We start from the raw sequence: 22,714 nt of genomic DNA, 5'->3' as shown, positions 1-22,714 counted from the left end.
TCCCTTCTAACACAACAAGTCTCCAGTTTCTCAGCATATCTGAGGCGTGGCTTCTATTAGAAAACTCACACTGGTAGAATTAAATTGATTAGTAAAACCAGTACAGCCCCTAATATAGATGCACTTTAAGATTTTTTCATTTATGCTTAAACCAATTTAGTGTACTATAGTAAGCTAGAACAGTTTGAGCCTGTCTGTTAGTTGTTTGCTGCTGGTGTAACTAGACTAGTTTTAAATTGGGTTTGTTACACTGGTGCACATTTTCTAATGTAGACAAATTATGAATATTCCAAGTGAGAAAAGTGGCTGCTCAACCTTCTAAAAAAAGAGGAGAAAAATAAGTATAGTAATACATTTTCATTTATACAGAGCCCCTTTCTCTCCAAAGTGCTTAACACACTATGAACATATAAATCCACTGAAATGCATCCACCTCTGGGTATAAGCGAGGTAGGGATCAGCATAATAATGGAGGAAAAATTTTGCCCAGGACACTGGAGCATGGTCCTACTCTTACAAAACTGAGTCATATAGAGGCTGAAGTTTTCAAAGCAGTACAAAGGAGTTAGCCGTATATCTTCCACAATAGAAAAAAAAAATCCTTTGCACTCACTTTAAAATCTCAACAAGGGAGCTTTAATGTCCATGAGGCAGAAAGGGCCTCCTTAGTTATCAGATCATCCCATGCAGACTACAAGGAAACTCAATTTATCTGTCTTGAGAGAAGGGATGAGAAGATCCTGCTAAGAACTGAATTTCTGATTCTGAAGAATTTTGCCATTACAAACCCGAATTTAGCTTATCTTGTCTCAAGAGCTTTGTAGGGTCTAACTTATAAAAGGATAGCTCATAATCAAGAATGTTTATTTTGAAAATACTTGTCTTTGTATATTCTGTACTGTCTTTGAATTTACCAGACACCCAATAGCCTGAAGTGACTACAAAATGTAAAAGGGGGAAGGGCATCGGTGAGGAGCAAGGAAGTGCTGCCTTGGTGCCACCCAACTTCTGGGAAAGGTCCTGGGATTTCTGACAGGGTGCTCAGGACTTCATTTCTGAATCAGTCTCCAGCTAGCAGGAGTTAAATTTGAAACTCTACTCACCTCTCTGTGCTGGAAGGGAGAAGGAGTTTTCTGCCTTTTCTCCTACATTCAGAGTTTCCTTTCCTGCTGCAAGGATGGAGGATTCGGTTTTGTTACTTTCCATCCCTCAGAGATTCCTAGTTATTGGGAGGGAGAAATGATCTGTTCTTGTTATACACTTCTCCCTCTCCAATTTTGTGTTCTTGGGACTGCCTCCATGAATAACTCCAGGACCTGCTTCAGCTACCTGTAGTTTTGACAAGCAGCTGCCGTGAGAAATGAACATTATTTTTAACTGTTTCACTACTGACCACAGGGTTCTGATTTCTGAAGAGCAGCTGTGAATCTGGCTTTTGTCCTGGTAATTTCACACTGCTGTTGCATGGGAAAGCTATGGACAACAACAGAGGCACGGGAGTTGTCTGTCTTCAGACTCTGCACTCTTTAAAGTTGAAAGGTTATCTTTGCAACCATAAGTACTAGAAATTGAATGGGTTATTTTAACTTCGGCAAAAATTGTCAAGTTAAGCAATTTTTCCTTGCTTGCTAGGGAAAGTTTCCAACTCATCATGTGGAACAGTATTCTTCAAACCAAATATTATATACTTTGTATTGATCCTTTGCTCATATTTGTCAGTAATTTTACTCTACCATTTTATGTACATGCAACAATTAATATGAAACCAAATCAAATCAAACTACAAAAATACCTTTCTACATTTTAGATCTCTAAACCATAAACAGTCTGGTAATATCAACCCTCTCCATCCCCAGCTGTGTTTAACAGAAGAATCCTTTTCCATTTATGTTTGTGTTATGAATGGCACATTCTCAGCTTGTCTGTGGAAAAGGGAAGAAACTCAGGCCACCTAATTCTTCTTAGAGGGGTTCCTGTCATTCCAGGTACTATGTATACAGAATTTCAGGTTCAAATCCTTATAGTCAGACTATGCAGAGCCCCTATTATACTTGATGATACATATGCATAAATGTATCAAGAGATGAGTCTACTCTGGTTTTTCATTAAATACCTGCTCAGAAATTACAGTGAGAAGTTGTTTGTTGCTACAGGACAATACGTTGCTATGTATCGCAATATGTTTGCTGTTTCAAAAGGACATTAAAATTTCACATTAGGTCCCAACGAGTCAGGAATTTCACCATCACCCTCCCTTTCTACACCTGCGAAATCTTACTTTTTGGGAGTAGGGAGGTCTCCCAAACCTGTGCCCCCTGATGATGGAGTGTTTCTCTGACACTGAACATCTCCATTCATTCCAGTTAGTTTCTGACAGCCCTGACTTCAATCAGCTTGAGGGGTGAGAACTCCCTTGTGGAGCTGAATTACTGAGGGGAGAGAAGCAAGAAAGGGCTAAGAAGGGAGAAGAATCTACTCTTTGTGGGGTGGGGGGTAATTATGGAGGTGAGCTCTGGCAATGGATTTGTCAGGAGGGATATTGAGGGAGGGGACCGAGTCAGAGTTTGGGTGTCTTGTGAAACAGGGCCTTTTGAACTGGTCATAAAATGGGAATTATATTTTTTTAAATTGTGAAGAAATTGTCCTTTTTCCTCCCAAAATGTCAATGTTTCCCCAGCCATGGAAGAAGGGGGTCAAGGTTGAAGTTTTGTGGGTCTTGAGAGTTTGGGAACAAGTAGGGAGGGGGCAGGGAAGGAGTTTGGGACTGAGTAAGGAGGAGGCAGAGGTGGGATGAGGGAGTAGGGAAGGGTTATGGGGAGTGGCCAGAGGTGGGTTTGGGGGGGAATAGGGCGGGGGGGCACAGGCAGGTTGAGGGGTAGGAGAAGTAGGCCAGAGGCAGGTTTGGGGGAAGGGGGCTGTTAAAGTGGGGAGGGGCAGAGAGTTTTGGGGAGGCAGGACAGTGGGGAGGGGGCAGAAGCGAGTCGGGGTGACCCGCAGGAAAGCTGGGGGCGGACGGGGGGGGCACTGGCTCGGGGTTCCCTGCTGGGCAGGGGGGCCCGTTCCTCAGCGCCCCCCTCCTCTCGACGTCACTTCCGAGGCCGGAGACAAAATGGCGTCCGGCTGCTGCCGGAGCCTGGGGCTGCTCCGGGACACTTAGAGGCGGGCTGGCCGCAGGCGGAGGTGGCGGCGGCGCAGGTAAGCGGGACCCGGCGCCGCTGCCCGCAGACGCCTCCGCTGCAGGAGGCTTTGGTTCCCGGGCTGGGAAACTCGGCACGGGGCCGCTGGGGGCGCCCTACCCGGAGCCTGGGGGTGGGCCCTATGGGGGGAGCCCGGGGACGGCCCTCCGGTGGGAGGGGCGGTCAGGTGGGTCCCCTGGGGGAGCGCTGTGGAGCCGGCTCCATGGGACGATACCCCTCGATGGGGGCTGCCGGAGGGCTCCGGGTTGTGTGTCAGGTCCTGGGGTGGGGGCTGTGGCGAGTAAAGGCCCCCCTCAGCCGTGAACCCCAACGTTGTGCCCTGGAGGAGCAGGCAGGGCTCCTGGGGACACCCCCCTGCCCAGCGTGCTGGAGCCTGGAGGAGAGGGTGGAAGGCAGAACTGTGACGGGTTGGGGGACAGTGGATGGAGTGTTGTGCGAAGGGGGTCAATGAAGGGTGGGAATCTATTGGGAAAGTGGTGCTTTCTTTGCGAAATAACGTTTTTGCAGTGGTCTGGGGTGTTCGGACAGATGTTGGAAATGCCCCAAATGAAATATAAACGTCCCAAATGCAATGACAGTCCCCACGGCCAGTTTGAACTTGCAAAATAATAAACCTCATTCCAACACCTAATAATCTCTGGCCTACCCTCTCATCAAAGGCCATGAGAATTGATAAGCCTTGCAGCTCACCGAAAGACCAAGAATCCAAGCTCTGTTTGACCAGAGACAAATTAATTTCAGAATTAAAGGCCTGGTTTGCTCATAAAAATTAGATCGACTTAGCTACGTTGGTCAGGGGTGTGAAAAATCTTCAAGCACTGTGCATGGAGTTGGGTTGACCAGACCATCACTGTAGATGTTGCTAAATTGGTTGATGAAGTAATCCATCAATTTAGCTACCACCTTTTGGAGAGTTGTATGCAGACTCCTCTCTGAAAATACCCTGTAACAGACTCTATTGCACAAACCGGAGATCTCTTGCTTGGAGGTGAAGCAGTATCATTGAGGAGAGAGAAAGATGGTTCCTCAGGTTGCCTCAAACACAAAATAGTTAAGGCTGTATAGCTCAAAACTCCAATTCCAGACTGAACGGAAGCCAGTGCAGGACACGGAGTGCTGGTATGATGAAATGTTCTCTTTACAAAGCACTGTGTAATGAGCGGATAGACACATTCTGCACTAAAGTTTTCAAATGATCTTAAAAACTATAGAGTGTACTGCAGGACTTCGATTTTGAGGGACAAAGAAAATGTCACACCCTTTAATCAGTTGCAGATGGAAAAAAGCTGCTTTTGTTAGTCACTACCTGAACATCCAGATGCAGCAGAGGATCTAATAACCTCCATATTCTGAATTTGAGTAGTTAACAGAAGACATGCTTCCCGGTCTAGCGGAGCTGCTAACATCTCTCCAGTTTGTTCTCCCAATTTACCAATGGTCTCTGTTATATGAGAGTTGGTAGCTGAATCAAGACAACTCCTGTTCTTGGCTAGTCATCCCTCTGGCCAGCTGAATCAGAGAAGATGGAGATGGTAGAGTAAGGTGCTGTCAGTGTCCAAAAGGCTCAATAACTCATACCATCCTCTTCACACACCCTGCAAAGTCTAATGTTTAAACAGTCTTTTCATTAAGATTTTCAAACGGTCACTACCACTGGTGTAGCTCTGCTGTTAGAAGCATTAGTAAAGCCTGACCTCCAGCAATTTAACTCCTGTGCTCTCTAGGCTTGCTCTGTTCAGGTGAGATGACAGTGATTAAAACACTGGTGGGGGTCAACATTAGCGCTCCCACTGTTGCTACTACAAATGGAATTGCTGACAGCAGTGGTGGGTGATTTTAAGAAACAAAAGACCTCTCAGACACACTGAATAGTAGGTATGACAAGATAGACCTCTGTGATGCCCTGCATGAAAGGCTTCAGGCTGATGGGTCAGCACTGTCCCCTGGGATCTCTTAGAATGAAAGGAATAAAGCAACCCTCTTTCTATCTTTGGCCACATGTCTACAATAACTGCCAAAACTTCAGGCTCAGCAACGTTGTAGGCAACTTTCATATGTAAAATATCACACTTATTTTGTCTTCCCTGCGATTTTCTATGATGGATGTGTTAGTGGGGAGACAAAGGTTTAAGTTCCTGGGAACGGGACTGTAGATGTACAGTTGCGCAGATGTGGGGATTCTGAGAACAAAGCCTCTTTCCAGGGGGGCAGATGTGAAGGGGATGCTGTTTGTGTGTTTAGCTGAGGGTGACAGGTTTTCAGGAGTTGGACTGGACATCCTCAGTTCTTCCCTTTTCAGGAGTAGGAACTGTCGAGATAGAAACACTGGCTTTTGTTTTTAAAAACTTGTATATGTGAGTTTTTATTGTTAAAAAATAGGTAACGCATGACTCTGCATGTGTGCAATGTATGTATGCATCATTGGAGTAAAAGAAACACACATGGACAAGTCTCCTTTATTTTGGCTTTCTGTACCATTTTTAGGCAGGGGTTGAAAGTGAAAGATACAGTAGTAAATGAAAGTGAATCTAAATTTCTCTCAACTTCCTGGGCTGTTAAGATTTGAAATGGTTGATGAAGGGCTGATGCTCCTGGTCTCCACCCCTCTCCTTTGAAGTCAAGTGTGTAATTCACGGACAGTGAAGATCTCATAGAACTCTGTGTAAGAGCAGTATTGTGTCCTGGATTCTTTTTCCAACCTTCCTTTCCCCAGCACTATTGTGCAGATTGTGATAGGCCCATTAGTGTCAAATCTCCACTGCAGAAATTGCTGCGTTTTCAGTGCTTTATGCAGGTACTTTCTGAAGCACTTAGGTATGAGAAGGAATGATATAGATGTAAAATATTGTGCCTTTCTAGGTGTCTTTCTACTGCAGACAGAAATCTACAGGCTGCGCACTGTAGCTGACAGGTGTAGTAAGATTGCTCTATACCCTTTCCAGGGGTATATAAACTCAACTGGAAAAAAAAATGCATGGTGCTGAAATTTATATGTCAGATTTTTTCTTCAAATTTAAGTTAAATCTTTTTCTGTTTAGTTAGCATTGCTATTGTATTTAATGCTTTCAGATGTGTAATTTTAACACTCCTGTCTATTGTACCCTTCTGGATCATGTTTTCACAAGCTTTACTAAATGGTTTAGGTACCAGTAACATTTTTATTCTTGTGCATCAGTATATTTGAGATACGTTTAAGATATACATTAACGTTTTACCTGTCACAGGTCCTAATCAAAACACTGACTTTCTACACGTCATGGAAATATTTGTATATGAACAAACAATTCAACGGTATTATCAATAGGTTTCCTTCTGAAACATTATTTGTATTGTGCCTATTATTTCAATGCAGTACTCACAATTTTGGGTGCCCTACCTACGGCAGATTTTTTTGAGGCTGCTTTGAAGTGTGCCTTTGACACACCTTAGGAGATCCTTACAGCACTGCTTCTTATTTCACGCTGTCTTTGTTCGATTGTTTAAAGGGCAGCCATCAACTCAAAATTTAATAATTAAAAAAAGAAGTTGCCATATCAATTTGTGGCTTGGAAATCATATGTTATCTTATTTTTCTTAATTTTTGCTATATGAAAGACTCATAGAAGCTAAAAGGAGGGAGAACTGATTAACTATATAAAGGAAAGAGTGACATTGATCATGTATAATGTGCTGTAAAATCAATAATGTAAATATCTGAAAAAAATAGAAACATATTCTTTAATATGTCAATTACACTTAAACGCTGCTTGCAGCAATGGTAGTCACATTTTTTCAGGCTGAAGTGTAATTTTTAAGTTAACTGTGTTCCTGTAGATTTCTTTTGAATTGTATCTTTAAAACAGGCTTCATGAAGCAAAGAAACTATCTATCTGTCTATTTATTTATTTAAGGGGGTTATAGTCTTTAGGGTTTGTTGTTTTGTGATATTTAGAAAACATGGTTAGAGGTTAGAGTAAGGGATTGGGAACTTGGACTGCTGAAATCAGTTCCCATTCTGTTGTTGACTTTTCTGTGTGACACAGGGACTAATCACTGAACTTCTCTGTGTCTGAGATTACCTGTCTAAAATGATCATAATACTTATCTCAGGGGTACTGAGAATTAATTGCTGATTATAAAGGGTTTTTTGAGATCCTCTGATGAAAGACTAGATGAGCACAAAATGTTAGCATTGTATTTGTAACATGTAAGCGTTAGCTTTTTGCTTCAGTTCTTTTCAGTTTTATTTTTCTCTATTGTATCCTAGTTTGTAGATTGCCACACAGGTAGGTGTGAATGTGTCCTACTTTGTAGATTGCCACACAGGTAGGTAGTCAGAAAGAATGGGGAGCTTTAACCCATGATTACCTGGTTTGGGTAGTAATCAAACCCTAGTTTAAAAACAGCTTTAAATGTGTGTAACTACACCGCTACCTTGATATAACGCCACCCGATATAACACGAATTTGGATATAACGCGATAAAGCAGTGCTCGGGGGGTGGGGGGGGGAGGCCGCTGTGCATTCTGGTGGATCAAAGCAAGTTCAGTATAACATCCATGCAACAAACCTCGATGCCAACTCTGCCCACATATCTACACCAGTGACACCATCACAGGACCTAACCAGATCAGCCATACCATCACCGGTTCATTCACCTGCACATCCACCAATGTAATATATGCCATCAATACCCCTCTGCTATGTACATCGGCCAAACTGGACAGTCGCTACGGAAAAGGATAAACGGACACAAATCAGATCTTAGGAATGGCAATATACAAAAACCTGTAGGAGAACACTTCAACCTCCCTGGCCACACTATAGCAGACCTTAAGATGGCCATCCTGCAGCAAAAAGATTTCAGGACCAGACTTCAAAGAGAAACTGCTGAGCTTCAGTTCATCTGCTAATTTGACACCATCAGCTCAGGATTAAACAAAGACTGTGAATGGCTTGCCAACTGCAAAACCAGTTTCTCTTCCCTGGTTTTCACACCTCAACTGCTAGAACAGGGCCTCATCCTCCCTGATTGAACTAACCTCATTATCTCTAGCTTGCTTGCATATATATACCTGCCCCTGGAAATTTCCACTACATGCATCTGATGAAGTGGGTATTCACCCACGAAAGCTCATGCTCCAAAACGTCTGTTAGTCTATAAGGTGCCACAGGATTCTTTGCTGCTTTTACAGTGTAACATGGTTTCACCTGTAACAGTGTAAGATTTTTTGGCTACCAAGGACAGCTTTATATCAAGGTAGAGGTGTAGTCTGTTGTTTTCAGTTTTCAGAGGACAGTTACATAAGCAAGGATCTGACCTTTCCCTGACTATCCTATTACTTAGTCTACAATGGGAAGAAATTTGTTGTTGTGGAGAGCTTGATGTGTGGATTTGGTGAACTCAGGTTCTATTTTTGCATTGAAGATTTCTTAGCATGGTTATCAGTTAGAAGTATTTATTTAGGTTAAAGCAATTCACTTGATTACTTAATATACTGGTGCTAGTTGGGGTCCCCCAGGGTTAATGATGCAACAGTGCTTACTTATGGTTTCTGTAGGATCACTGATTGACTTTTGCATCCCATCTTCACTTTATTTTTGTTCTGGCAGTCCGGAATGACTGAAAATGTCTTTGTAATTAAGCTCTCACAGACAATGCTCATTGTTTCTATTTTTTTTGAAGGTCTGAATTTAAAAAAGCTTTTTAGGGTTAACATCAATTAAGATATTTCTAAAAGCCATATTTCACTGAATTTGTTCAAAATTGTTATTTATGTTAAAAATACCTCATTAAATAGTAGGAATAAAAATGGAAATAGGACTGTCCTTTTTCTTATTTAAAATGTTTGTGGTATAATTTAAAAAAAACAAAAACAGCTTTTCTGGTCACAAGTGGTGGAAAATCACACTGTATGACTTGAGTTCTCTTTTGTCTTCTGTCACTGATTTTTAGTGTGAGCTGGGGCAAGTCGTATAAACTGTCTGCACCCAGTTTTCAATGTCTAAAATGAGAATAACCTTTTTCTGTTTTTCCTATCTATAAATTGGAGGTAGACGTCCTTTTTTTGGATTAAAGAGTTTCCACATGTATAAAGATGATTAATATTGCTTATATAATCAGAATTTACTCTATTTCATTTAAACTTAGAACTTTTGCTAAAAATACTATAAAATCTAAATAAAAATATGGTCTGCAAATACAGTTTTTTATGCTAAATGACTTTTGTTTATTTCTTAATTTTTTTCCATCTGTGGTGTTTTTCCTTTTCAGTGTAAAATATCTTTTAATCATAAACTTTGCAAGTACAATTCAGAACAAGGCCAAGGTATTTTGTCTGTAAATTAAGCCAGTGGTCTATTTCAGAGCTACTGCAGTGCTTTCTGTACTAAGAATGTCATGCATAACTTCCTCAAAATAAACATAACTTGTTGACTAAGACTGAATGTTTCTAAACAGGTTTTTCTGAAACTCCAATCAAGGTTATGAGATGCAGCAATTCTTGTTTTACTTACAACTGTTTATTTCCAGTCAATTTTGTAACTAGCGAAGGGACCTAGTAATTTTGTAGAATTGAATCTTGTGGCAGGTTTTGGTTTGAGGTGACTATTACTCAGCAATACTTGATTTAAATTAGTTTTAAAAAAATTCAAAGATTGCTGTATTAGTGAGAGTGCCACCTGGAAAATGCTTGGCAAACCCTTTCATTCAGGACTTCTTTGTATTTCAGGTGGACCTCAGGGGGTATCCTTTTTTTTTTTTAATAGACTTACTTAAAACTGTTTATAAAAAGCCTGAAGACTATTTTTAGGCTTGTGCATTAAGTTCAGAACCTACTGATTTTTGTTTTGTTCTGTTTTGTTTTTGGTAAAGAACAGTGTAGCAGGGATTCTTGTAGCCAAATTCCTCCCACCCACATGGTGAGTGAGAATTGGGAGCCAGGGCCTTTTACCATATTCCTCTCTACCAGTATGTGAGGTAAGAGTCCCATCCCACTCGTTTAGTTCCTCGGAAGTGCCTGTAAAAGGTTATGTCTCCCTAGGAGGGCCGAATAGCAGGGGCCATAATTTCTTTACTGCAGCTATCCAACTGACATCACCATCTGTTAGCTTTTGGTGGTGTTTTGTTTAAAGGGGATTTGGCAATTTGTAGAGGAGCTGAAGTGACTGAAGCTGAAGGAGGAAATGGTCAGAAAAAAAAATGGAATAATGAGGGACTGACATTGCTATCATAGGCTTTTTAATTATAATTATACTAGAAATATAAGATCTAAAGCAGAACATAAACAAGGACTTCTGGAAATAAAGCAAAACAATTAGTAATACTTATAAAATCATTGAAAATATTTTGATCTAGAAGAAGCTTATGATCGGAGTGGGGTAGAAGGATGATAGTGAATACATGAAAAGAACAAAAACAAAAAAACTTTTGGGCAGAGGCTAAAAAACCCCAAATAGAAGAAGCTGTGGACTAAGTACTTGGACAAAATGGGCAATAGCAAAGAATTAATATTTATTTTAAAAGTAAAATATAATAGATACATAAAAATATAACAGAACATGAGCTTAGACCTGTGCTAAGCATCCTGACTGCTTTACCTGTATGTTGCATCGATTTTTCTCCTCTCATCTTCTGTCTTGTCTTTTGAGATTGTAAACTCTTTGGGGCAAATATCATAGAGTCATGTCTGAAAAGTGCCTAGCACTTTGCAGGTGGTACCACAGAACAGATAAACAGTAATAATTTTGGCTCTGATGCATTCTCCACCAGAGAAAGAGAAAATAGCCCTCAAGTGTAGTGTTTCTGTAGGAGGGATAAAAATGTGATTCCCTGAGGGAATGGGTCTGAACAATATTATAAAACAACATTTCAGCAGAGGATACAGAATTTACAGTGAAACTGTCTTTTTAGTTTAAATTATCCAGCTCTTCATTCAACATTTATATTTATACCTTCCTTGAAATGGTTAGTGAGAACAGTTCATCTTTATCCAGATAATTTTAAGGATTTCTGGGGTTAATGAGCTGAAGATCAGTGCTTTTCTGATACCACTTGTCTGTTTGCATTGTGTAAAATAAAAATAAAGCAATCCCTCCCCCCCCAGAAAAAACAAAAAACAACAACCCACAAACAAACAACAACCCACCCAGAACCCTAATTGGAACTCTAGTTTTTAGACATGTATTTAGTTTTTTGAACTTTGCACTGCAGTGTGTTGCTACAGAAGCAAGCAATATGAAACATACTGTATAAAAGATTAGGCACCCCCTCAGAAGAAAAAGGGCCTGTTTGCTCAAACTGCTTAATTGGAGACTTTCCCTCTGATGTTTAACCACATACAGGGCCCTCAGTCTGCCTTCTCTGTGCAGGGGATGCAGTGCTCCTACTTAGGAAAAAGTGATGATATTCTACAACATTCTCCACTTTTTCCCCCCTTTTTTAAATTTAGCAACAGTGAGTGAGATGTTGGCACAACCGCCCATGCCTCTGGACTTCCTATTAGAGTAGTGGTTCCCAAACTTTAACAACCCGTGAATCCCTTTCACTAAAATGTCAAGCCTCGCAAACCCCCTCCTAAAAACGAATATTTCTAGGGATTTTCTCCTTTACCTGAGTATAAATTATAAAAGCAATGATCTTGGAAATACAAAATTTGTTTTATGACATGCTTATTATACACTATTTATTATTATTTATCACAGTATTTTTATTACATTATGAAAATGGCAACATTCTTCGAAGATCTCACTTTCGTAGCTTGTATCATTTTGAATAAGCCTGTTATAAGACAAGGCTCCTATGTTTCATGAAGGAGTGTCAGATGTGAAATAGCATGAAGGTATTTAAGAAGCCAACTCGGAATTCCTCCTACACAAGCATTCAGGTCTTGAACAGTCCAGGCAAACAACGTACAGTACAACAAAGCTTAAACTGGTTCTTCATAATAATTTTAAAAACAATACTAGTTGCCTATTTAATTTAAAACCAGCAAAAAAAATCCACTTCCCTTTCCATTTCTTATAAGGAGTCTTGAAGTTTAAATCTCCACAGTCTGATAGATATGCTTGCTTTGATCTGCTTAGCTCTTGGAAGCCCAGGGGCTCCAGGCTGCTGGCCCCATGCTGCCCGGGATCCCTAGGGACAGCTCTATCCGCCATTAGGGAATTTTTTCCCAAGAACCCCCTGTAACATTTCACGAACCCCAGTTTGGGAACCTCTGCATTAGAGCATTGTGGGGGTGGGAAGAAGAGAATATTGTATCTAATGTGTAACTAATAAATGTGAAACAATATCTGAGAATACTGTAAATTTTGGGGCAGTCTGTTCATGCATCATCATTTATAAGGTTTTATTGAAAATGCAAACCTAGCCAATATTACTCATTTTAAGAATAAACAAACAAGAAAAACTTTCTTCATAAAGCAGCTGTCTAGAGTGTATTGGAAAAAACTCTAAGCCTAGGTAACAATTAAGTTAAAAAAAGATTTAAAAACAGTTTTGTTGGGTTTTCTCAACTGAGGCAACTTAAGCTTCCATCTGGAGTTTCTTAACTATTCCTTGGTTCAGAAATCCCCTGAACTGTAAAACAGATACTGCTTGTTGAGGATTCTCCTCAGCTAAGTCATATTATCATTGTTTTACTTTTGCATGTGAATAGCTTTCTCAGCCTGCAAGGCATCATTCACACAAGAAAACAGTCTCTGCCTTGAAGAGCTTGCAGTTCAGGTTGGTTACTTCAGTGGTATGCGAAATTGTCACTTTGGAGAAGGAGAGCAAAAAGCCTTATACTTGGCATTCATGATTGGTCCTGGGTCTGGGAAGCAAAACACCTTTGTGCCCTGTATTAAATCATGCTCATTATAGGATTTTTATCCTTCTTTGGGGTGGGAGTTGTGAATAGTAGTTTTAGCAGATTTTACATTTTTGTACTTAGTGCTGTAAATGGTGTGATTTTAAGAGGATGTGGACATTTATTTTCTTTTAATAACACAAACAACTGGCAAAGAGGTAGCTTTTTCAAGCTTTTGTGAGTGGCCTGGGTGAAAGTTAAAGGGAGCAGTTAGAGATGATACACAGAAGAAAGTAGGAGGGGGATGTGGGAAGAAATGAAAGAAGAGGTGGGAACAGGCACAGAATTAAAGAAGCTTGAAGGTAAGGACAAAGGGTTGTCTAGTGTAGAAGGAGAGGAGAGGCTGGTTTTCCTTGCAGTTTCCAAATAGTGGGTCAAATTCTGATCTCAGTGAAACCAGTGCAAAGCTAGAATAACTCAATTGATTAATTTATTCTGGTGTAACTGAGAGAAAAATTTGGTCTAACCATACTTCACAATCTTCTTTTGCATTGATGAGCCCAATGTTTTAAAAAGAAAATGATTGCTTGGGCATGGGTGTTTCACCTTCTTCCTCACACATTTTTACAGTTGAGCCTGTGTTTAGTTTTCTGAAAGTTCCTTGTGGTAAGAGAGTCTTCATTTAAAGATGGGAAAACAACCAGCATTAAGGTCAACCAGCAGAACATCCTCCTCTATCTTTCTATTTCCTCTTATTCTATATAGTTGGGAGTGTAAAGTTTAAATGATGCTTCTGAGAATGTTTAAAAGGTAAACTTCAAAGGGAAACTCAGTATTGAATTGAGCTTTGAAATTTGTGCTGAATTGTTTAATGGGGAGTTTGGGAGCATTCAACACTTAAATGTAGCCTTAACTCAATTCTAAGTTTCTCTTTGCAGTTCACCTTTTACGTGGCTTTTAAAAATTAAGGGGTGTCGCACATTCTTCCCAATTCTAGTGGAGAGAACATTTCACAGTCATATGGCCATAATGGAAAATAATGGTGGACCATAGTAATTTTTATTGACAATACAGTGGAAAAAGAAGTAGAGTCAAGCCTTTTTTGCACAGTAATGGTTTGACAATACATATGTTTCTGATGCACTGTAATTTTATGATAATTTAACACTGCTCTGATTATTTAGCAGAATGATTTGGGAAGCAGTCATGTAATGAATCAGTTCATTTTGATCTCTTGGTATCATTTTATGGCAGTAGTATGCTCCTCTTGGTAGTGCAGTGGATTTAAAATCTCAGGCTGCATTAGATAGGGTTATATTGCTGTAATCTAGTGTGAGAATAGTGATTGCTGTAGTCTTCAGCAGTTAATGTATTTTATCACTGTTGCTGGGAAAAGTGAAGAGATAATACCTCTTAGTCAGAGGGCAGTTGTAATTGCAGCTACTAAAGAATGTGAAGATTATTAATTTAAAGATAGGTGGCTGGAGATGGGGCATATGACAATTACAGATGTGTTCACTGATTGTCTGCTACACTGTTGTTAATATCTTGCCATGTAATGGAGATAGAAGAAATGTTAAATAATCCGTGTGTGTTACTAGTAGAGAGAATTTTTTTTTCCATCTGGTGAACAAAGGCAAATATATAATATACCAAAGGTCTCTACATTTCACAGTTAATGTCTAGGCAGGCTGTTCTGCAGGATTGAATTATTTCTTTTACTTGTGTTTTTAGATGGAGGCGGGCATTCTTATTTAATTCTTAAGCCATGCTGCCTTGTGTTTCTCCCATGTTAATTTTTATGTATTGGCAGCACCCTTTCTTCTGCTAGTCATTGCAGTGATTGCTTAATGCTAATCAGAGTACATGGACTGTTACGTTTAAGGAATTACATGTTACACAAAGGACAAGTTATAGAATGTCACTTCTGGTTTGAGGAATTTATGATGTTGGTATCAGGTTACGGCTTCCTTAAATATTTTCCAGTTTTTAATGCTTGCATTGTATCAGTTTGCCAGCAACGTTTGATCAGTTGTTTTTGATGAAAGACTGAAATCTGCTGAGCAGGTGCTGTAGGTTTATCCTATAATAAATATAACAACTTAAGATATTTTTCAAGCATACAGCTTAACCAGTAATGAATACAATATTAATTTAACCTTAATCTTGGAATCATTCGTGTATCTGGCCTGTATAAGCCTTGCCTTTCATAATTACAATGTATTTGAAGTTTTCTTGATTTGATCGGCCTGTTGCAGTTATCCTGTCTGCTGATCAGCAGCATCAAATGGGTAATACAGAGTTTTTAAAACTTGAAAGTGACTCTTAAACCCCTTTTGGAAGTTGCAATTTTATTTTTATTAATAAAGATATTTTATAAGGATCTGGGATTTTTTGGTTTCTTTGCAAGTCATTTAACAACTGCCTGGAGAATTAACTAGATGGCCATTAAAAGTCCAGAAAACTGTCCTGGTGGTGAACGGTATTGCTTTCATTATAGCTGTTTGTTGTAAAGGAATCTGGATGTCCTTCCAAATTCTGATTTGATCATGTTACTACTTGTTAATGATTATGTATTCTAGCATCTAGAAATAGTATTATCGGAAATGAATGTTATGAACATGAATTAGCAGAAATAGAATGTTTAAGTTGCAGCCATAATTTAGAGGACCATAACTGATATGGACCCTTTCAAGACTTTGTTCATTTCCAGTAGTGTAGTCAATGTCTGAATATTATATTCTGATCTAGGTTATTGACTGAGCTTACCTGGTGGATACAACTGTATGTTACTGCTGAACGCAAGAAATGAAAACACTGTGAGCTAAAATATATTTTACCTTTTCCTAATCTGTTACAGCAGCTGATGTGAGCTTTTTCCGTAGTAATAACACAGTTGTAGTCTATTAATATTTTTAAATATTTCCTTTTAGTATGTTTATGCTAACCTCTCTGAATCTGGTATGTCAGGAGTCTCATGATCATAAATAAGGGTGATGTGATTTCCTTTATTTTATTTTTATTTATGTAATTTGTGAATTTAGTCCAAAACTTACCATATATATGGCATAAAATCATTTCAGGGTAAAAATCAATTATTAAAAAAATCAGATTTTTTTATTTAAATTGGATTTTTTTGATTTCCTCAAAAAGCATTTTATCTAAAGATAGTTTTAATTAAGATGCATTATAGCTGAAAGATATCTTATCATGGAACAGGGTTCATAAATTCTAATTCTATAGTATAAGACAATATATTAATGAAATGTAAATTTTGTAAATGAGTTTCAATAGTTCATGGATTAAGGACCCAATTTTATGAGGTTCCAGGGGCTTCTGTATAGATTATTTAGGTTAAACTATCTAACTAATGGGACTCAGTGCTCAGTCTAGAAGATACCATCAGAGATGCTTAGTTTTGCAGTTCTCAAACTGTGGATTTGTGTCTCCAGAGATAACGTGCTTGTTAACAGCAAAAATGTTTTAAAATAACTAAATATATAGAGGTGAGAAATAACAGACCTCCACCCTGTTGTCTATCTGCAAATTTGTGTACCTGGAGTCAATCTCTTACCTCTCTCTAAAAGCTGAAAGTTTCAAAAAGTTCAATGAATAGAAGATTATTGGGGCTGGAATAGATCTGGACAAGGAGAAGGCACCTGGAGATAAATGTGAGGAGCGAGGGACAGGCAGTAGAAACAAAAGTCAAACTCTTTGAGCAACATATTCCAGAAGTTTTGAGGTCTTTCTGAGCGTAAGCTTCACTGATTTGAGATCTGCCATACCATTGTCTCGCTAGAAGGGAAAACCTATAATGGTAGTGAGCCGTAAAAGAGACCCCGTTTGGGAATGAGAACCATTCAAGAAATATGTTTGCTCATGATGTTTTAAAGAAACTCACAACAGTGAACTGGTGGAAGTCACTTAAGCACTTGGATTCGGAGATGGTTGAAGTGATAATTTCACTTTTACCAGCAGTAACTTCTTCTGCCGGTGTAAAAAGAATATTTTCTTCCTTTGGACTAATTCATTCCAAATTGAGAAATCGTTTGGGACCTGAAAAAGCAGGAAAGCTTGTTTTTCTTTTCCAGATTATGAACAAACAGGAAAATGAAGGAGAAGACAACTGAGTTAGCTGCAGAAGCCGATATTTTAAGTTTCTCATGTTGAGCTGGCTAACAGTCAATTTAATTCTGTTTTTTTTTTTAAAAAAAAATTTCATTTAACTATTTTAGTTAAAAACAATTTTAACAAAAACAAATGATTTAAAAAACTTGAATGTTTAACTAAATTCAAAAATTCATATGCTTGGTTAAAATACTATATTTGCTGTTGAAGAGAAAAATCCAGAATACATAACGTTGTTGTTTTTAGGTAAATAAAACAATATAAATGTCTGTCTGGTGATGTTCTCTTCCTAATACGGCATGGCAAGAAAATCCTCCAAATATTAATGATAGTTCACCTTCCAATTACTTCATAAATATCTGCTTCAATTATCTTTGGTGAATGAAATAACCAAACAATCATTCATTTTGTGATAAAGGTGTAAAACTAATCTGAAAAGTTTTCAAAATAAATCACTTTAAAAATGTATAGTGTGTACCATTTAAAAATGAAACTTGCACCTATCTCTGAGTTGTGAAGAATATGTATTAAGGCTAGAATAACCAACATGAATGCACTTTTATGTAGAAATCCATGATTCAATTGCGTCTTCCTGACTAGTGATTTAAATCAAATTGATTTAAATCAAATCCACCCTCAGTCATTTTATCTGATTATGTAGTTAGGTCCTGATCCTGAGAACATTTGCATGTGTTGAGTAAGAATTTGTCTCCACTAGCACTTTTGCTGTCAAAACTGTGTTGGTTGAGATGTGAAAAAAACACCCTGCAGCTGACATAAGTTTCACCAACAGAAGTGTCAGTGTGGATAGTGCTGTTAGTGGGACATGCTCTCCCACCAACGTAGCTACTGCCACTCGTTGGGGGTGGCTTAAATATGCCTGCAGGAGAGTCACTCTATGCTGGCAAGAGAGAGCTATATGGGAGACCTTACAGCAGCTCAGCTTGCAGTGGTGCAGCTGCGTTGCTGTAAAGCCTGTAGTGGAGACACAGCCTAACTTTACATATGAGTAATCCCTTTGTATTCAGTGAGACTTGGTACATGTATGAAGTTACTGACATGCACAGGTGTTTGCAGAATCAGGGCCTTAGTCTTTCATTTTATTCGGTTTTCTAATTTTTAAATGGATATTGATACATTTTTGTAATGTAAGTTATTTACATTCTCTCCTAGCAGTTTAACAGTGAAATTCACTAATCACAAAGTATTGTCAAATGCACCAAGTTAAAAAACTGATAAAGGCTGAAGAAAAATTCTCAAATCTCTTTCCATTATAGATGGGACTTGTAACAAAAATACTTTTAAAAAAAAAAAGTGTAACTCAAATTTCAGTAGGTATCACTATAAAATCAAATTCTAGCTATACTTCTGCTTTGAGCTTAATTTTATTTTCTCTTCTAGTTTGATGCCTTGATGGTACCTAGTTCTCGTCTTTGGTAGCCTGTAGTAGTTTCAAAAGTAGCCAGTAATTGTTGTGTATGTTTAGGAAACTGTCTACAAAAATAATATATACATTTTTTTTTAAAGCAGTACATTGAAGTTCACTGTCTTCCCCTCATATTGTTAGAGACATTGTCAAGAAGTGTAGACAGCTAGCTTTTAAAAAAAGTTTAAAACATTTCTATTAATACCTAGTTTTATTGAGTTTTTCTAAAAAGATCGTGACCATTTTTTGTGTGCTGGTTTTAAATACTCCTTTATAGTGTTCTCAGTATAAACATAACAGCATTAAGCTAGTATATCAAAACCAGGGAGAGAGAGTCTAGCTTCATTGTCCAGATAGAATAAAGTTAAAAAATTAAATAGCATGACTGGGGTAGAGTGAATTAGATGTTTACAGTTCTTTCAGTGTTGATAGTGTGTCTATGATTACCTTATTAACATAGATAAGAAAGCTTTTTTAAGAAATTATTTTAATCTGACAGTTTTCATTTAGTACCTACCCCTCAATGGGTACACTTTGTTTACACTTTTTGTCAGGCTGTGTCAAATAACCAACATTCAGTGTGGGTGAGAAAGTGGTGCTGAGGTAAGTATGCCTTTTTCAGGGAATGTTTTTATTCCTCATTGTTTGCATTAATATGTCTGCAGTTTCATATGTAAATAAATTCAAAAGCTGTTCCCTATGCTTTCAGTTTTGAATTTGAGAAATATTTACTGCTATTGTGTCCAGATTGTTCCAGCTCAACAAGATCAAACACAAATGCTAACCTATCTGTTTAACAAAACAAAACCATGCTGGTTTTATTTTCTTTATATCTGGATTTTCTTTTGGTCTGAAGGCAAAATATTGTGAAAATAAGACCTGTAATTTACTAAAAATATAAAAAATTGAGTCTTTCACACCACGAAATGTTTTGAGTCCTATATTAGTCCACAATATCTCATCTGTAAATTGACTTAGATATGGATACATGGCCCAATGAAACAGTTAATAAATGCTTTAACAGCAATGCTGTTAAAGTACTCTCAAACTTTTTCATGGTATAGGCTGCATCTTAACAGAGAAGTTTGTTATACTATCTACTTTTGCTTTACATATGATCACCCTCCCGTGTGACAAGCCATCTTTCCATAGACCACTTGTATGTCTCCATGGAACCTTAGCAGTCCATAGATCATATTTCAGGAGTAAAGCATTTACTTAAAAGTATCTAAAGTAAAAACTACATTATTCACGAGAGAGAGGCAAATAAAGGTATCGGAGCTGAGGGCACTATTGGAGGCCCCCGTAAAAAGACGGTGATAATACATAAGCATATGAAGCTCAGCCAAAGGACTAGGGGACAAAGGGACATATTGATGTCACTGCAGGATTTAACAAAATCAAAATGTTGATGCCATTTGGAAGCTGCTGAAAACAGAAATGAAAAGCATTGAGTCTTATCTATTTTTCTTGGATTTCATTGGTGCTGCGAATCTGGAAAGTCAAATTTGTGGGTCAAGGAAAGATGTGAACATATTAGGACTGAAAATGAAATATTTGTGCATGCTTGGAGGGCGTGCTGAAATCTTTTGGAATATCATAGTTAAGTTCCAAAAAGAGGTCCCTTCTTCAAGCATCCCAGAGTTATTTAAAATTATGGGGCTGATCCTGCAACTAGTTTTGTTCAGACAGAGACCTATACCTGTGGAGCAAGTTGCCAGATTTAGGCTGGATAGTTTCCCAGCCTTTTGTCTAAACTTAAGTGTAGTAAGTGGAGTGGAGGCCAAAATGAGTTATTCATAGAAGACTAGAATACAGTAAGAGATTCTCTTTTCAAGGAAAGTTTTTCATTCATTATAAATCATATGATCCTCTATTCTTAAGAAATCATTATGGGTATATACATGACAATACCTGCTGTGTTGTTATGAGGCTTTTCAGCTTTTGTATAATTCAGAGAAGTGAGGAATTACCAGTAATTTATTTTGAGTATATTGCTAAAACATTTTAAATTAATTGTAATTTTAACATAATTTAGCCCAAGCATTTGAAAACACATATTGTTAATATATTAGTGATTGTTATCTTGCTTAAGAAAACTGAAGACAGGAGAATAACAGTAAAAACTATACTTCCATAAAATACAGACACCAGTTAATCTCCAAGCGGAATAATGTGGTACATACAGTATATTTAATTTACTGCATGGTGCTAAACAATGTTCATGTAAAAATTACAATGCAACTTCCAATAATGCTTTCTTGTACATAAATAAAATCAGATAACTACAATCTAAGGTGTAAATATAGACAGAAGTCGTTGGGGCCCCAAATTTAACTTAAAGCTGTGTGTTACTTATGGAAACACGCTTGTTCAAACCTGGGGCTGTTTTATTTTTTTTAAAATGCTAGTATGCAATAAAAGAATATCTGTAAGCACCTTAGTGAAAAGTAGGCTGAATTTCAATAAAAAATCTCTGTTTTAGATGTGGTAAATGGAGACTTAGTTGCCTAACTCTTTTTGATAGTGGGAACTGTGCAGCTAAATCCTTTCAAACTGCTTTAAACCTATGAGGTAAGCATCATGACTGTGTACCTTAACTAAAATAAATCACTAAATTAGACTAATTCTTACAGCAGTGCTTTGTATTGCAAAACACTAACAGACCTGATTTGTTTGTAAAAACTGATAAATCAATGTCAGTCATCTGAATACAGCTTGTCTCAGATTTAAAAGATGCTGTAGAAAGATCAGTGATAGAAACCTTTTTTGGGGTTTTAAGATTAAATTTGAATCGGTTATAATGACAATATAGTAGTCTGAAGCAGATTTGATATAAAGTAATTAGCTTCTTTTTGATAAGCCCCTTTTAAATAGAACTTTACAGATCTTTATGTAGTTTCAAATCACTGTAGGTAGGTCTGTATTACAATTGTCTGTTTTTCTTTTTAGGGCTCATGTAATCAAAGGAGTTTCTTTGTTGTGTGTGTCTTTTCAGAACACAACAGGAATTCAAAATGAATCAGGTGAGTTTAAACGTAAGACTTTCAAAGTACCTTACTTAGATGTTAAACCAGTTAATTATTATCAGGAATAGTAATAGTGATCTACTAGAACAGTGGTTTTCAAACTGTGGGTCGCCACCCAGTATTAGGTCCTGGAATGTAAGGCACTGAGTCACTGCGGCTCTGATCAGCACTGCTGACCAGGCCATTAAAAGTCCTGTCGGCAGTGCTGCCGAACTAAGGCTGGCTAGTCCCTCCCTGTTCCAACACTGCGCTGTGCCCTGGAAGTGGCCAGCACCAGGTCCAGCTCCTAAGTGGGCCAGGTGTGTGTGCGGTCATGGGGCTCAGCACGCTGCCCCCGCCCTGAGCATTGACTTGGCTGGGTGGGGCAATGCCTGTGGGTGAGAGTGGCGCGGACCTCCTTACACACCTCTGCCCGGATCTGGACCTGCTGCTGGCCGCTTCCGGGGCGCAGCATGGTCTGTGGTGCTAGGACAGGCAGGAAGCTTGCCTTAGCACCCCCGCTGCACCACTGACTGGGAGCCACTTGAGGTGAGCCCATGCCCAAACCCTGCGCCTCAATCCCGTGCTCCAACCCTGAGCCCCCCCCAAACCCAAAGCCCCTTCCTGTACCTCAAACCCCTCATCCCCAGCCCCATCCAAGCGTGTGCACTCCCAACCCAGAACCCTGCCCTCCTCCCACGCCCCAACCCAGAGTCCCCTCTCACATCCTGAACCCCTCATTCCCGGCCCCACCCTGCAGCCCTCACTCCTGCACCCCAATGTTCTGCCCCAGCCCAGAAACCTGACCCCTCCCACACCCCGACCCCCAGCCTCCACTATGAGCCCCCCCAAACCCGGAGCCCCTTCCTACACCCAAATCTCTCATCTGTGGCTCCACCCCAGAGCCTGCACCCCCAGCACAAAGCCCTGACCCACTTCCACACCCCAACCCTCTGCTCCAACCCAGAGCCCCCTCCCACACCCGAACCCCTCATTCCTGACCCCACCCTGCAGCCATCACCCCCTTACCCCAATCCTCTGCCTCAGCCCTGAGCCCCTCCTACATCCCAAACCCCTCATCCCCAGCTCTGTTGGGTCGCGGGCATCAACAATGTTCTTCAGCTGGGTCGCCAGAAAAAAAAGTTTGAAAACCACTGCACTAGAAAGCCAAAATGTTAGTCCTGTT

At 39.1% G+C, this 22,714-nt stretch overlaps 1 protein-coding gene across 5 annotated transcripts in view; it reads left to right on the top strand.

Annotated features, from left to right (window-relative positions):
• The first annotated feature begins 3,105 nt into the window (after positions 1–3,105).
• PRDM2 (PR/SET domain 2) overlaps positions 3,106–22,714 on the top strand; it is a 118,709-nt gene continuing 99,100 nt past the window's right edge. For 2 of the 5 annotated variants that reach the window (XM_030537189.1, XM_030537188.1), the window contains exons 1-5: positions 3,110–3,195; positions 15,718–15,785; positions 19,075–19,123; positions 21,006–21,094; positions 21,473–21,546. In XM_030537189.1, the coding sequence (XP_030393049.1) occupies positions 21,538–21,546 (9 nt within the window). In that variant the 5' untranslated portion in view covers positions 3,110–3,195; positions 15,718–15,785; positions 19,075–19,123; positions 21,006–21,094; positions 21,473–21,537. Of the gene's footprint in view, positions 3,196–15,717; positions 15,786–19,074; positions 19,124–21,005; positions 21,095–21,472; positions 21,547–22,714 lie in introns of all 5 variants that reach the window. The other 3 variants (XM_030537187.1, XM_030537186.1, XM_030537191.1) reach the window with 3 other exon arrangements.

This window comes from Gopherus evgoodei, chromosome 18 (assembly GCF_007399415.2).
Source record: "Gopherus evgoodei ecotype Sinaloan lineage chromosome 18, rGopEvg1_v1.p, whole genome shotgun sequence".
NCBI lineage: Eukaryota > Metazoa > Chordata > Testudines > Testudinidae > Gopherus > Gopherus evgoodei.
Note: the sequence above shows the minus strand (reverse complement) of the source record. Positions and strands in the feature narration are given on the sequence as shown.